Consider the following 14,177-nt stretch of genomic DNA (forward strand, 5'->3'; position numbering starts at 1 on the left):
CCTCACTTCTGTCAGTCTGCCCGAGGACAGCTGTGGCTACAACTGTAGCTTGCCTCCACCAGTGTGTGAGAGTGAATGAATAGTGGTATTGTAAAGCGCTATATAAATGCAATCCATCTTTTTTTTTTCATCTTTCCATCAAATGTGGATATTTTGCTTGTAAATCCTGTTGGATATCATTTTTTAATTAATTGTAGTTCTTCATCAGTGAGATAGCAACACAAATGCAATAACTGAGTGCAATGAGAAACTGGTTTAGACTACATAATCCCTCCAGGATCCACGCCGTGCTTTTTTCCAAGCCGGACGTCACTTTCCCTCCCCTCCCCTTAGCAACAGAGGCAACATGGCGGCGTCCAGTAACACAGAGCATTCTCCAGAGATATCGACGCCGTTAAAGGTACCGAAAACCGAGGTGCCATCCCCTGAATCGGAGGATTTGAGTGACAGTAATCAATATCACTCTAATCCCTCGACGCCAAACCGCTTCTCGCCTTTGAACGTGAGCTCGGGGGCTGCGGGCCGGAACACGGCCTCATCCTCCTCCAACAGCTTCACGGCTTGCCGAGGGATGTCGTGGACGCCCTCCGAGACAAACGCCCTCATCGCGGTGTGGGGTAACGAGAGGCTGACGGAGGCGAGGATGCAGCAGCTGGAGGTCGCCGGCACCGTGTTCTCTGGTAAGGCCCCCGGTCCTGCCATGTACGAACGGGTGTCCAGAGCCTTGTCGGAGCTGGGATACGAGAGGACACCGTCCCAGTGCAGGGAGAGGATGAAGGTAAATGAGCTTCAGAGGATGCAACAATAGCTTTAACATCACATACTAACCCTCCATCACCAGCACCTGGACCTGTAGCTGTGACACTGAGGTGGAGCTGCTACCTGTTAATCTACAGTGTGGCTCACACGCAGATAAACAAGTTCAATCATATTTTAACGTGTTGTTTCTGCGCTCTGTGGACATGGCTGCACTCATCCCGCCTCCCTCACATGTACAGGAGGCTAATTGCGGCTGTCATGCCTGTTATTGTGCATCTTCTGTTTATAACCACTTCAATTGTCAGAAATGATATCCTTTATTAGAGTGAAGTCAGTTCCCTTTGATTTATTCATCTGACTTCCTGTAACAGACACACAGATGAATGTTGCACACAAGTCATTAGAAAGGTCCTTAACACTTTATAATGATCATCACTCATATATGTTAAATAGAAACTCAGTCAAGTGTTATATTACTGTTAACAAACCGTAAAGTGATAATAATATTTTCCAGTTGTTATTAATGTTGCAATTTATATTGATTCATGTCATTAGTTTATTCAATCAAATTTTATTTGCACCATCTGCTGCACCATTATTAAATGTTATTGTTGTGTCATTACTGAGATTAACATACTGGACAAGCTGCCGCTGGCTCTGCTTTAAACTGCTCTGAGATCAGCTTCCATCTATGCTTTGTGTGGCTACCATTAGGAAGTAAACAAGCCCTCCTCATCGTCACAGATGGGCTTATTCTTGTTAAGCACCTTGGCCAACATGTGTGATAAGCAAAACTTTGCATAACTAGACAGGAAGTCAGCTCCTGCCATGCTCAGTTTAATAAAACAGCGGTTCACTTGTGGCCATTCCAGGCTCCAGTTGCCTAAGTGACCCTCTAATGTATTTACTAGCAGGTCATATGTCAATCAACGGTATTCTTCACTCTCACTGGTTGTCTCTTCAGTCGCTCGCCTGAAAGTTGAACACGGGTCCCACCAACTTTGCATCACATGCAGTTATTTCATCCATGGAGACTTGAAGTCACCAAATATCATTCACTTTCTAGAGTCTCTGGGTACCCACTTTACTGTGAATCGTGCGTATGGAAATTAATGCTGTTCTCAGATTGGTTGTTCTAGGGTACTTACATTCAGTCAGACTCATTCAAACAAAAGTACATTTCTATTTTTGGAAAGCTGCAGGGAACTCTAGTTTTCTGGACAGGTTTTTGTCCATGTTAACATGGCCTGTGGAAACACTCTAGTAGAACCCAATGGATTTATCGGCAGGTAGATGTTAACAGCAAATGTTTTTATAATTATTATTATTTCTTGAAACAGCAAATGTTAGCTGTTTGCTAATATTTGCAGTCTTTTAAAAGGCAAAAAGAAAAAAGTCAATTTAAAAAGAAAAGAGACAGAGACACGTCCTTCAAATCTGAGCGTTGGTGTTGTATAGTTTGTCCACCAGATGGCACTGTAGAACGTCCCTGTTTGTAAACACCTATTTGGAAGACAGCCAGCTGTTTGGAACAGGGCAGAGTGTAAATGAGTAAACAAATGATTCCGCATAACAAAGTCAGTTTATGTTTTGTGTGTATGAAAGAAGAAAATATATGGTGTATATATATATATAATATATATATATGGTGGTATACCGGCATATTGGATTTTTAAATAATGAAATTGTATTGGGTTTTCGACTGCTACAGTGCAATCGTAATCGCAGGGTTTTTTGTTTTTCACAGATACATTTAAAGCGCTAACCTTTTTGTCCGTTTGCATACACAGTGATTTTGATTTGTTGACGTAAACACATACATCACATTGGTATGCGATAAAAACCTGATAAAGTGGTTGCAGGCAGTGTCGTTCAAATTTCGATGTAATCTCCATTTAAATGGTGGTGCTGGATTTTTTCTTTTTGATTTCATTTCAGTTCAAAATGTTGATGTTTCATCATCAAAAGTGCTGTTTTGCATTGTTTTGTTTTTGTTGTTGTTTCGGCATATGATAAGATCTGTCTCTGCCTTGGAGACCGATGAGGGCTGACCGTGTTATGGCTGGATTAGGCATCTTGCTGAGGGTAGGAGAGGCAGGTGGTGAAGGAGGCAGCTAGGTATGAGCTGCACCTTTCAGGGCCAGGCATAGGTGTAACCAGCACCACAGCATTTGTCATCACAGTGTTGTGAATTAACTTAAAGAGCAGTAAAAAAGTGTGATTTCTTAAATAAACGTGTACTTATTGTTCTGTGCATTTAACCAAACTAGATTATTCATTACCCTTAAAGCAACAGGTGGTGTTTTAAGAATGCATTTAGGAGAAATAATTGCTACACAGATACAAAAAACGTACCTACTCACTATGTCAGCTTTTGGTAACAATGTAAAGAAGTGTAAAAATTGTAAAAATGTTCTTAATTGTGAAAGATGTGTTCATCCTCCTTTTACAAACAGACGCTGCGGCGCTGCTACAGCCGTGTGAAGGAGCACGGCATCGGTAAAAGGAAGAGCAGCTACACTATCGAGCAGCTGGAGAAGGTGTTCGGTCAGGGAGGCTGGGACTCCCAGAGCTGTGCCCCTGTGCTCATCAACAGCAGTGGGCTGTATCAGGAGATGGAGTCTGATGGTAGCACCCTGGAAGACTTCTCACAGGAGGACTGGTGCAACCAGGTGCTGGACTCGGCATTCCAGGAGGGAGACATGGAGACCGGTGAGTTTGGTGTTAGCTAGCGGATGACATCCAAAAAATATACGACACAGCAGGTGGTTTTGAACTCAGATTTGTGCTTTTTCCTACCAGACGAAATCCAGTTGCCTAAACACAGAGTCCTACAGATCCAAGCGGAGCTGTCAGAACAAACACAGTAAGTCAACGAGAATCAAGACTTATCCATCCTTGTAAATGCAACTCAGATTATGTTGGTGTTTATAAAATCTGCATAACCTCTCAAAAGCTGACATCACTGCTTTTTGATATTACACACAGAAAAAGGGACACAATGCAGACAGTGATCCATATTCTTGAGTCTGTGCAGCTGAAGTGGGAGCACTTTCAGACGTGGACTGAGTTTTCCCGGCTACACCTCTCCAACAAGCTGGCCATCTTTGCTGTGGGGTACAACACGCGCTGGCGTGAGCACGTGCGTTACCACTATGCTGAAATCAGCTCACAGGTGCCGCTTGGTAAACGGCTGCGTGAGTACTTCAACCCAGAGAAGCCTGAAGGCCGCATCATCATGACCAAAGTTCAGAAGATGAACTGGAAGAATGTCTACTACAAGTTTTTGGACATTACCATCAGCGAGGCGCGTTGCCTTGAGCTGCACATGGAGGTGGACTGGGTCCTTGTGTCCCAGTCAAAGGTGACGAGCTGCAGCAGAGGCACATCCCACTACCTCCTTCCTGGGGACATTCCCAAGGCGTATGGACTATACGCTATTGGCTACGAGGCAGCGTCGCCCTCTCATGGCACTGCTCAGACCTCTTCCCCGGGTGACAGTGAAGACCACAGCTTACCTCAGAGTGGGTTAGAGAATGGGGCTCAAAGCCAGTTTCATGGAGAAGGAGTAGAGCGTGGTGACAGGACTGGGGCTAAAGTCACTTACTGCTACCTGGGCATAGCTGAGGACAGGACCATACAGCAGTGTCTCTTTCAGCACTTTCAGGGCTCTGGCAAACACTATGTCCATGGTGAGCCCTCCGCCGTGACGCGGTTCCTGCAGGAGAACTGTCACAACGCTGGAACGAGTCAGACGGACGAGGCAGGTGAAGACTCACCTGAGCGTTGTGCCATTTACATCAAATTTATTGAGGTGGAGCTGGACTTCCTCTCTGCAGGCTCCCTGGTGGAGTGCCTGGAAACTGCTGTTGGCTATTCCTTAAAATACAACAACAAAGAAACGTTTTAACCACTCCTCACTGTTTCAGATTTGTACTGTTATAACTAACTTATACAGCCAATACGGCAGCAGGAAAGGTGTCTGTAATAAAGCATGGATGTGGAAGTTTTATGATTATTGGCGGATTTTCAAACTATGATCTAGTGAATTGTCTGAAAATTGTGAAAGGTGACCAGGGAGATAAAATGTTGTTTTTTTTAAAGGGGACCTGTTCTGCTCTGACTGTAGGACCAGAGCAGCTCTTCAAAAAGGGCCTTGATCTTATACTGGTCCTTGGTGCAGCTCATCCACTGTCAGAAACAAACACCTTTCTTCCTCATACCTTCGTCTTACTTTCTCCTGATTGGCTGCCCCTCACAAACCAAAAGTGTGGCACTTCTGTTCTCTCAGCCAGAACATTTCCACTCTTACTGGCATCTCTGTGAGGCTGATTATTTAGAGCAGTTTGGTTGACAGCGACTACTTGCACATGTCACGAACACAACGATCTACATTTATTTATTTTGTTTGACAAATAAATGCCACAAATGATCATACCTGAAAAAGTTTAATGTGTTTGAAAGCAGAAGTCAAAATTATTGTGTATCACTAAAATATGTGCAGGTGATTTTCTGCAGATGAGTCTGATTTTCTTGTTCGTTTGTGTTTCAGTTGCCTCAAGTTGAAATTTTTTTATCAAGTCTAAAAGGAACAGTATACAATACAGGAAACATAATGTACAGACACGTATGCCTAACCTGTTACAGGGAAAAACAATACAAGAAGTGTGTGTACTGTGTTTTTTTTAGGCTGAGGTGCACTATTTAAGGATCTGCTGCTTTTCCAGTGTAGATACATATTGCCTCATCAGGGAGTGTTTGGTTGGCAAGGTGACTATTGCAGTATGCATCTGTCTACCTCAGTAGGATGTAGCAAAAATGGCAGCAAAAGGACCATAGTGTGTATTTATTCTGAAACTGCCTTTTATTTGACTGTCACAGTGTGGACACGAAAGTGTCTCAGAGTGATTATTGGTGGAGTTATGCCTTAATTTTGCACATGTAAGAGGGCTGCAGGTCGGGATGCTTCGGTTAAAATTTCAGGTCAGAAACAAAGAGTAAATATTAGCAAGATAATCCATCAATGCACCCTTACCTTTCCAAACAATATGCTCTAATAGCACTAAATATTTTTTGACTGATGAATCCAAAAAATTGGCTTTTAAAAAATCAAAAATCTTACAACATGTAAATTTGACTGATTTCCATTAGAGGTCTTCTCACCAGGCATGTTTGCTACCAAGTTTATTTGATATTATTGACAGTAGAACAAAGACTGAACCACTGATTAATGTGTTGTCTCTTTGCCTCATAAATATTTTTCTTGATTGTAATGTTTAGAAATTAAAGACACCATTGGAAAAGTAGTAGTAAAATATATAAATTCCCTGATATCGTTCTTTAACTGAACTGCCCCTACTGACTGAACTAAGCAGCAGATGCATCATACACCATTTTAACAGGAGTGTAAGACACTGCGCAGTACCTGGAGCATCTCTGTCTGCAGCCATATCCTTGTGGATAATTAGACACTCTTCAGATCATACTGAGAAGTTATTAGCACCTCCCACATTCTGCTTTTTGCAAAACTAAATGGTGCCTGTGTTTGTGAAGTGTGCTCGCTTGCAGGTTTAAACCAGGCACAGCTATAAGACTATAAGCTGAAGAGGGTAACTGATCCTTGACCAATAATCCTTTCTGAACAGGATTTCTGAGGGTATGTGCAATGTGCCAGGAAAGGACTGTGTAGAAAAGAAACAACAGGTAATTCCATTGTGAACTGATGTAAATGAAATGTAATATTCATTTATATATATATAAAGAAAATTCTGGCTTTAGCAACCTTGCAGTGTTCATTTGTTTGGGTATACAGTATATAAAGATGAATATGATATTTTCTATTTTATTGGTTGACACCATGTCCTGTATGTGATTGTTTCAAAGTCACTGTCTTGTATGTTTACATGTTTGAAAAACAATAAAGTGGACACTCACTGTCATTTGCCACACAGTGAGAATGGAGGTTTTGCTGATGTGTGTGTGTGTTGAGCTTTAGGTCAGTACCTTGCGTACACCACACATATGCTATTAGAAGAAAATACTGGTGCTACTACTGGTGATTCATATTTGAAGAGTTTTGCAGGTATAAAGTGTATGTAAAGACAAAGAATGACAAGGCAATGAGCTCATGCATAAATCTCAAGTATGTTTTCAATGAATAAACAGGGTGAGAGTCTGTCACAGCAATAACATGAACAGATAAACAGAATCACTAGTTAACATAAACCAGCAGTAGGTGGAAGCTGAAGCACCCAGACACAACTAATCCGGAGAACATACATGGGTTCAAACCAAGGGCCTTCTTTCTGCAAGGCAACAGTGCAACCTGGGCATCCCTGGACAACTTTCCTTCAGGATGAACTGGAGAAACCTTCTCTCAGTGCACTTTTTGTTCATCAGGTCAGTGTATTTTGCAATGGAAGGGAAAGTGAAAGCAGTTAGGCATGCTCAGACTAAACATGTCATTCCCCCATGAGGCCAGCAGATGGCCATAGCAAGCTACCACTGCAAAACAACACAGTGTAGGGTACACCTGATGGTAATTTTGCATCCCTGAGAATTGACATGAAGTGTAGCCTGCTTACAAACAGTATAAACATGTGATGACATAAAATTAGTGACACAGGTGTGGACTAAAATGCTGAAGGAGACCAAACAACAACTGACACTGTACTCTATACTTGACGTGTATGCAAAGGGACAATGCCACTGACCTTTTGGAAAGCAGCATTTGAAACTAGGACAAATATCTAGAGATTTTTCAGTGTCCAAATATCTGAAACAATATTGAAATCAGAGCAGTGTTTCATGTTCAAATAATAATAAAGTTACTAATAAAGAGTTGGGGTTTTTTATTATCTTTTTAATCTTTTTATGATTTGTGCAGAAAGGCTCCAAATCATCCAGGCCATGACTATGTTTTGACCTGTTACATGACCAAAAACAAACAACATCGCCACCTTTATAGTTATAATTGAATGCATTACACTTGAGATGTTAGTAATGTTCCTCTTGAACATGAATCTAGTATTGTTTCTCTTTCTGGTTCTTTCCATGGATAGCTGCTAAATGTACTGTTAGGTGTTAGATAGGAATATTTACCCTGTAAAGCCTGAACCATGAAATAATAATAATAATCTATTAAACCTTCGGCCGTTTATTTTTAAATTAATTAAATATAAATTTGCATATACAAGTTTTTAATTTGTATCATAATTGTTACACTCTTTCTTTTTTGCAATTTATTGTTTAAAATGTTTTGTGCAATTTATTTAGACCAAAAAAAGTATCAAAAGTCAAACTTTACAAAACTGTATGTATCAAATCTATTAAACTTAAGAGGTCAGATCACTGCAGAATGCATTTGTATCTAAATATATATAATAAACCATTACAGTGGGATTATGTATGAACACATAAAAGATGTTGGACAGTCATATGTTTTTGTGTGTGTGTTCTTCAGGTTCTCTGCAGCACATTCAGCTGAGCAGCTCTTTGCTCCTATTACCAAAGAACAAAACAGAAAATTTGTACCATTCCAAATACTTCCAAACAAATACATACAAAACCTTGACGACATTGGTATAAATCAGTTTTCATGTTGCTTGCTGTTTTATTTCTTTGGGTTTGATTAAGTGTGGAGTGGATTGAGATAGGATATGTACAGGATATGTTTTGATGGGCTTAAAGAAAAACGAAACTGATAACAGGAGGAAGGAAATTTCTTTCATGTCTCGTTATAGGTCGTTAATTGGAGTGAGCAATATGTTCGGCCTCCAGGTGTCAGGTTTGTTTACCGTTTGACCAGCTCCTTGTAGCCGTTCGAGTTAGAAGCCTGGCCAAGAATGCAGCATGAGCCTCACTGATTTTTGCTCCTAAATACAAAACAGCATGTTTTGACAGCTTTTGCCTGAATCCTGTGGATTTGAGCTGGAGGCCCAGATGCAGTTTACAACAACACAACAAAATCTCATCCCCACAAAATTTGGACACTGCTTCTTTAGATTTAATCACGTGAGCAACCCCTGTTCACCTCTCATAATTGAGCAGTCTGCCTGCATTAGCCTCACCCTTGTTGCTGAGGCAACTGGGCAACCTCAGGAAATGAAATAAAGGGGTCTGACCACCTCGGAGAGGACAGGTCAGTCTTTCTTTTTGCAACAGGATGGTGAGCTCACCTTGGGAATTCACGTCAAGCCGTGTCGAGTCTGTTTCTCTGCTCTCAGAACCATGCCTCTTCACACATGATAGAACAGGAACTGAAGACTGGAGATTTTAAAGTGGAGGTGAGGGAAAAGGATGGAGCTTTAGATGTGGGGGGTTGAAAACAGGCTGATTGTTAGAAAAGCTTGAGCTGTAGTGCAGTTTAAAACTGTTTATGTTCCTATTTGTATTTTTTAAATGAAAATTCAAGGACTCAGTAGTGAAGGAAAAAATGCAGTTTTTTATTTTTTTGTTGTTATTTGCTTTGTTTTATTACATATGAAATCATAGTGTGCCATTGGCTTCTCCAAGCAGTATGGTCATGGTGCTGTCCAGCAAATTCAGACATTGTTGGATGTCTGTATTTGTGACGTTCACTGGCTTGTTCTGGGAAGTTGCTGTGGTCTGCGCTTAGGTCTATCAGCCACTGGTGTTGATGGTGTGACACGTCTTTGTCCCAGATGTTCTTCTTGTATTGCTCATTTCATCTATGTGTGGGTCTGCCATTGTGCTTCTCTTCAGCCTAGTGGCCAGAGCTGTGAGCCCTGTGCTTGACCGTCTCTCCAGTCTCAGGTTTGGATATAATGTTGTACCTTGTTTTCATCCAATACCTGTCTGTCATAACGCCCAGCTGCCCTCAGTTACCAAACTAACATCTTTAGGAGCTTCCCAGAATTTGGTTTCCAGCCTTTTTCTTTATGCTTCTGCACACATCCTTGATTTTATACCCATGTGCTCTAAGATCACAGTCACAGTGCCATATTGGTTTGTTAATTTCAATGACACTGGTAGTAGGAATAGTGCATGTTGCAGAGTCCACAACAGCAGAGATGGGGAGTCGTGCTCTTGGTTGAGTGACTATAGAGGCCGGTATCATCTAGCCCAGGTACATGTGCTCTTCCATCAGGCCTGGCTCAATACATCTATACTGATCACTATTGTTCCAGCGATTAATAATAATAACAACTAATAACTAATAATTAAAAGCATACTGTAAGGGTTTTGGACAGACTGATAAGTGATCCAGTTTTTCATTTACTCATCGCCACTTTGTTTGATTCAGCGGCTTGTTATCAGTAACTCACGAAGTCTGAGTAATTATCCAATTCGTTATTAGCAAAGTGTAGAAATGAAGTGAAGAAACACACACACACACACACACACACACACACACACACACACACACACACACACACACATTCGTACACCTGCCCCCTACTGAACCTGAGAACTAGCGAAACTGCGTCAAGCTTAATTTTACAGACAGTAAAATAATAAAGGTGGAACATTTTCGTTTTCAAAATAAAAGACATCGTCTAAGGCAGTGTTTCACGGACCTTATTTTGTTGGAGGCTTCCGGAAATTGCGCTCGACTGACTCTACAGCTCTACTGCGGAGGTGGCACGTCTCTCTCTCTCTCGTAGGAAAGGTCTCGAGATGACAACTTGCAGAGTTATAACCCACTCGCCGCCGTGTCGATAAGCAGGGAATTGTAGATGTCAAAAGGAGGAGAAGAAGAGTCTCGGATGACCTTTGGTGTCGTTGCCAATCCAGTTTTCACTCCACTTTAATATTCGCATCGCTCCACCAAGTCAGAAAAGGGGATCCGTGCGTCAGTGGGATAAGACCCTTTCCACACTTCCTCACCTGAAGTGTCCCCTACCTTACCTTCCTCGGCCAGCGCGTGGAGATAGTGGGAAGCCCGCTGAGCAGACTTGAAGAGCTTTATTTGCCTGAGGCGGAGTGCTCACATAAAGCCTGGTGAAGGACGTTGACAACTGAGAAGTGTGTACATCAGCCATGGGAGCCTCCAGCACTACTTCGAGGAAACTTCCCCTGCTCTACTTTACCTTTCAGTGCGCGCTCACAGGTCAGCTTCTTCACCTGCCTTATATAAATGCCTTCTGTTGTGTTTCCTTGTTTGTTCACATTTCCAGAAGCACAAACACACGCAAACAGTGGTTATCACTTTGTATTTCAGATCTTAAAATAATGCGACTAACATCACATTTGCATCCATCCTGTTAGCATTAAATGGTAAATGGCCTGTATTTGTATAGCGCTTTACTAGTCCCTACGGACCCCAAAGCGCTTTACACATCCAGTCATCCACCCATTCACGCACACATTCACACACTGGTGATGGCAGCTACATTGATAGATATTAAATATCAAAGCAACATAGTGTACATTAGAATGTGGGATTTACTGAAGTCCGACCACGCTGTGCTGACATGAGTCATAATCAGGAACCTGTAACTAATGACAGAAATGACAGCAGGGTCTGCTTCTGGGGGTTCTTTGCTGTATGTGTGCCAGAGGATGAAGGGCTGGATTTGAAGCTGAAACACCTGTTTGTTTTTCACAGGATTTGAAACAAGTGTGTTACACATGATTATGTCTTCCAGGGAAGAATAATCCCTTTATAGCTGCTGCAACACTGGCTCAGCCGTCACTCTCTCTAGCAATGTATTAAACTCCTACTTTCACTGATAGCTGTACAGTACAAGCAGCCTACTTTTCCCTCTCTTTGATTTAGAAATTGGGCCACGGTACAGCTGCACGAGTATTTTGCAAACGTTTTGGGGAGCAAGAAGTTTTTAAATGATTAATTCCAGTAAAAAAAATCTAATGGCTGCACCTAGAAGGGAGTATTTTTTTCTTTTTTTTCTGCATTTCAAGAGAATATTAATATTTCTTGAGTTTTGTGCAGTTTCTTCTAATTCGGAGACCTACTAGAGTTCATATAAAGGCACTACGGATTTAATAGTCATTCTCCTTGAAAAGCAACAAGGAACTGCTGGACGTTCACGAGCTCATGAATTTTGAATCATCATTTTATCGTCCCTCTTGTCTCAATTTAACCCTCAGCAATGACAGAAATTATTTTTTTAAATCAGTGTCAGCGATGAAAGAGTCAAACACTCAGTTTTTGGACTGCTCACATGCTCCACTCCACTCTCATATGGAGAAACTGGAAACATCTATTTAAGTTGTAGAGCCCCATCTGCTCCAGGTGAGCGCCTGTCACTTCCAAGAGTCTGGGTGCTGACTTTCATATTGCTCTGTGAGACATGAAAGCCAGTGAGAGATACACACTTTGCCTGAATTTGTTCTCAGCTGCCCGTAGCTTATGTGTGCTTTTCAGTGCTGTTGCCAAAACAGTCACATTCCCTGTCATTGAGGGAGTTTCTCTCTGAGGGAGTATTACCTGAGTAACACTTCCATTTTGCACCATCTAGGTTCACTGCGATGAGACAGTGAATTAAGTCATTGTAAGGGGTGACTGCAAGCAATGTCTGGCAACCAATTTTATCAGCAGGCTATGATTCAGGGTCACAGGACAACAGGAAGATACTGTATGAGCACAGTAGCTGACCTTGACCTCACCATCAATCGCCCTGCAGGTGTGTCCTGAAAACACTGAGCAGTCAAGACACAGAGAGGAAATGTTCATGAATAGCACCCGGTGGCAACAGGAAAACTGTGAGCTCTTTGAATCCCAGATGTGTGCGTTAGAGCAGGAAGTGAGCAAACCTCCTCCTACAAACAACATGGTGGTTCAGTTCAAAATCCAGCGCAGTGGAGAATGTTATCAGACTCGCAAGCAGCTGCTGAGTGATTGAGGATATGTCAAAAAACATATGACTTCACTTCCATACTTGCTCTTTTTTGAGTGTGTTTGCACTATGACTGCGTGATGTACTCATAAGAGTGAAAAAGTTACATGTGAAAAATTCTCACCAACAGAAAAACGCAGGAGTCACCATGTGTGATGAACGATTTGAAATTCTGCGACTCCTCTAAAAGGAGGAAACCTTAATGAACAGAATATTGTCCTTTTCTGTCTCCCTGTAATCTTCATGAGTTACCACATGTTGATGTATAAATTATCTTTTTCACAGAATGTTCTGACCGTGTTCTGTGACCACGTCGGGTAAATAACTTGTTTCTAAAAACGATTTCATGCTTATTATTCTTCCTTGTCAGAAGCCTGGCGACTGCTGTCGCACACGTATTGTTGTTTGACCCATTTTCTCAGAAGGACTGCCTTTTTGTGTGAAAATCTATTTATTTAAGATTTCCGAAACAGTCGCTGCATTTCAAATGTCATCTCGAGGGCACAATTCGCCATGTTTGGAATCTATCCCAGCTGCCATAGGGTGAGGGCCGACATAGAGAGACAGAAAATAGTCCACACTCACACCTATGGAACTTTAGAATCCATAGGTGTGAGGAACACAGCAGGAAAACCGCTGTGCTGCCCTCTAAAAACGAATGCTTAATTGATTATCCTGCTGCACTATAGATTTTGGTGCCAGTTCACGCTTTTGGCCAATGACGAATCATCGCAGGTTGAGACTGGACTGCATTTGGTTGTCCTACATTATAGCAGAAGGCCTGACCTCACACTCAGAAGGATGATCTAGGAAGGTTTAGATTTTTTCACTCTTTTTATTTCACTGCTATTATAGTTGGCAACCTCTTATCCATTCTAACCCTGTCCTTTGGAGAAGGGTAAAAATTGACTTGTAAAATGTAAATAGTTTTCATGTGTGTAAGCTGCAGTGATTGTTTTCTTTGTTCCCCAGTTTCTAAGAGCATTTAATAAAACCAAACGTTACATATTCTGATTGCCTGTGGGTAGATTTGGCGTTACGATTAAGATCATCACCAGTGGCAACTTGGACCTCAAATGGTTAAAGAAGTCTAGACTAGGCACATTTACCTCTGGGAAAACAATGACCTGCCAGCTAAACAAAACTCAGCTCATGAGATGCTGTGTTCTTCTGCTCCACTTCAGGTAGAAACAAGTGACACACAAATGCACACACACACACACACACACATTTCTGGTGTTGCTATCCTCGTGGGGACAGCTCATTGACATAATGCTTTCCCTAGCTGCTTACCCTAACCCTAACCATCAAAAATAAATGCCTAACCCTGACTCTTACCCTAAACCTAACCATAACCCTGACACTAATTCCACATTTTGAGTCTCAAAAATGCCTTCAAACTTGTGGGAACCAGGATTTGGGTCCCCATAAGGGCTGTTGGTCCCCACAAGTATAGTAAACTTCCAACACACACACACACACACACTCACACACACACACACACACACACACACACACACACATTAGTAGTAATCACAATTACACAAGCAGTAGGGAAATTACAGCTTTACCATTGTGGCACAGTGCTGAACTTCA

The 14,177-nt window shown here is 41.8% G+C and overlaps 2 protein-coding genes across 2 annotated transcripts in view; both read left to right on the plus strand.

The window, feature by feature from the left end:
- Positions 1-316: 316 nt before the first annotated feature.
- msantd2 (Myb/SANT DNA binding domain containing 2) lies at positions 317-6,720 on the plus strand. Its single transcript, XM_005740105.1, has 4 exons — positions 317-778; positions 3,216-3,471; positions 3,562-3,625; positions 3,748-6,720. The coding sequence occupies exons 1-4, from the start codon at positions 347-349 to the stop codon at positions 4,667-4,669; spliced, it is 1,674 nt and encodes a 557-aa protein (XP_005740162.1). The 5' UTR covers positions 317-346; the 3' UTR covers positions 4,670-6,720.
- A 3,670-nt stretch (positions 6,721-10,390) lies between these two features.
- The window catches only part of esama (endothelial cell adhesion molecule a), a 55,876-nt gene continuing 52,089 nt past the window's right edge, over positions 10,391-14,177 (plus strand). Inside the window, exon 1 of the mRNA XM_005740106.1 lies at positions 10,391-10,831. Within this exon, the coding sequence (XP_005740163.1) occupies positions 10,762-10,831 (70 nt within the window). The 5' untranslated portion in view covers positions 10,391-10,761. The remainder of the gene's footprint in view (positions 10,832-14,177) is intronic.

This window comes from Pundamilia nyererei, unplaced genomic scaffold (genome assembly GCF_000239375.1).
Source record: "Pundamilia nyererei isolate P.nyererei 1_Seehausen unplaced genomic scaffold, PunNye1.0 scaffold00097, whole genome shotgun sequence".
In the NCBI taxonomy this organism is placed as follows: domain Eukaryota; kingdom Metazoa; phylum Chordata; class Actinopteri; order Cichliformes; family Cichlidae; genus Pundamilia; species Pundamilia nyererei.

Coding starts and splice junctions, on each gene's coding strand:
- msantd2 (XM_005740105.1), top strand. CDS start 347: ATGGCGGCGTCCAGTAACACAGAGCATTCTCCAGAGATATCGACGCCG. Junction 779..3,215: donor AGTGCAGGGAGAGGATGAAG/GTAAATGAGCTT, acceptor TTTTACAAACAG/ACGCTGCGGCGCTGCTACAG. Junction 3,472..3,561: donor GGAGGGAGACATGGAGACCG/GTGAGTTTGGTG, acceptor TTTTCCTACCAG/ACGAAATCCAGTTGCCTAAA.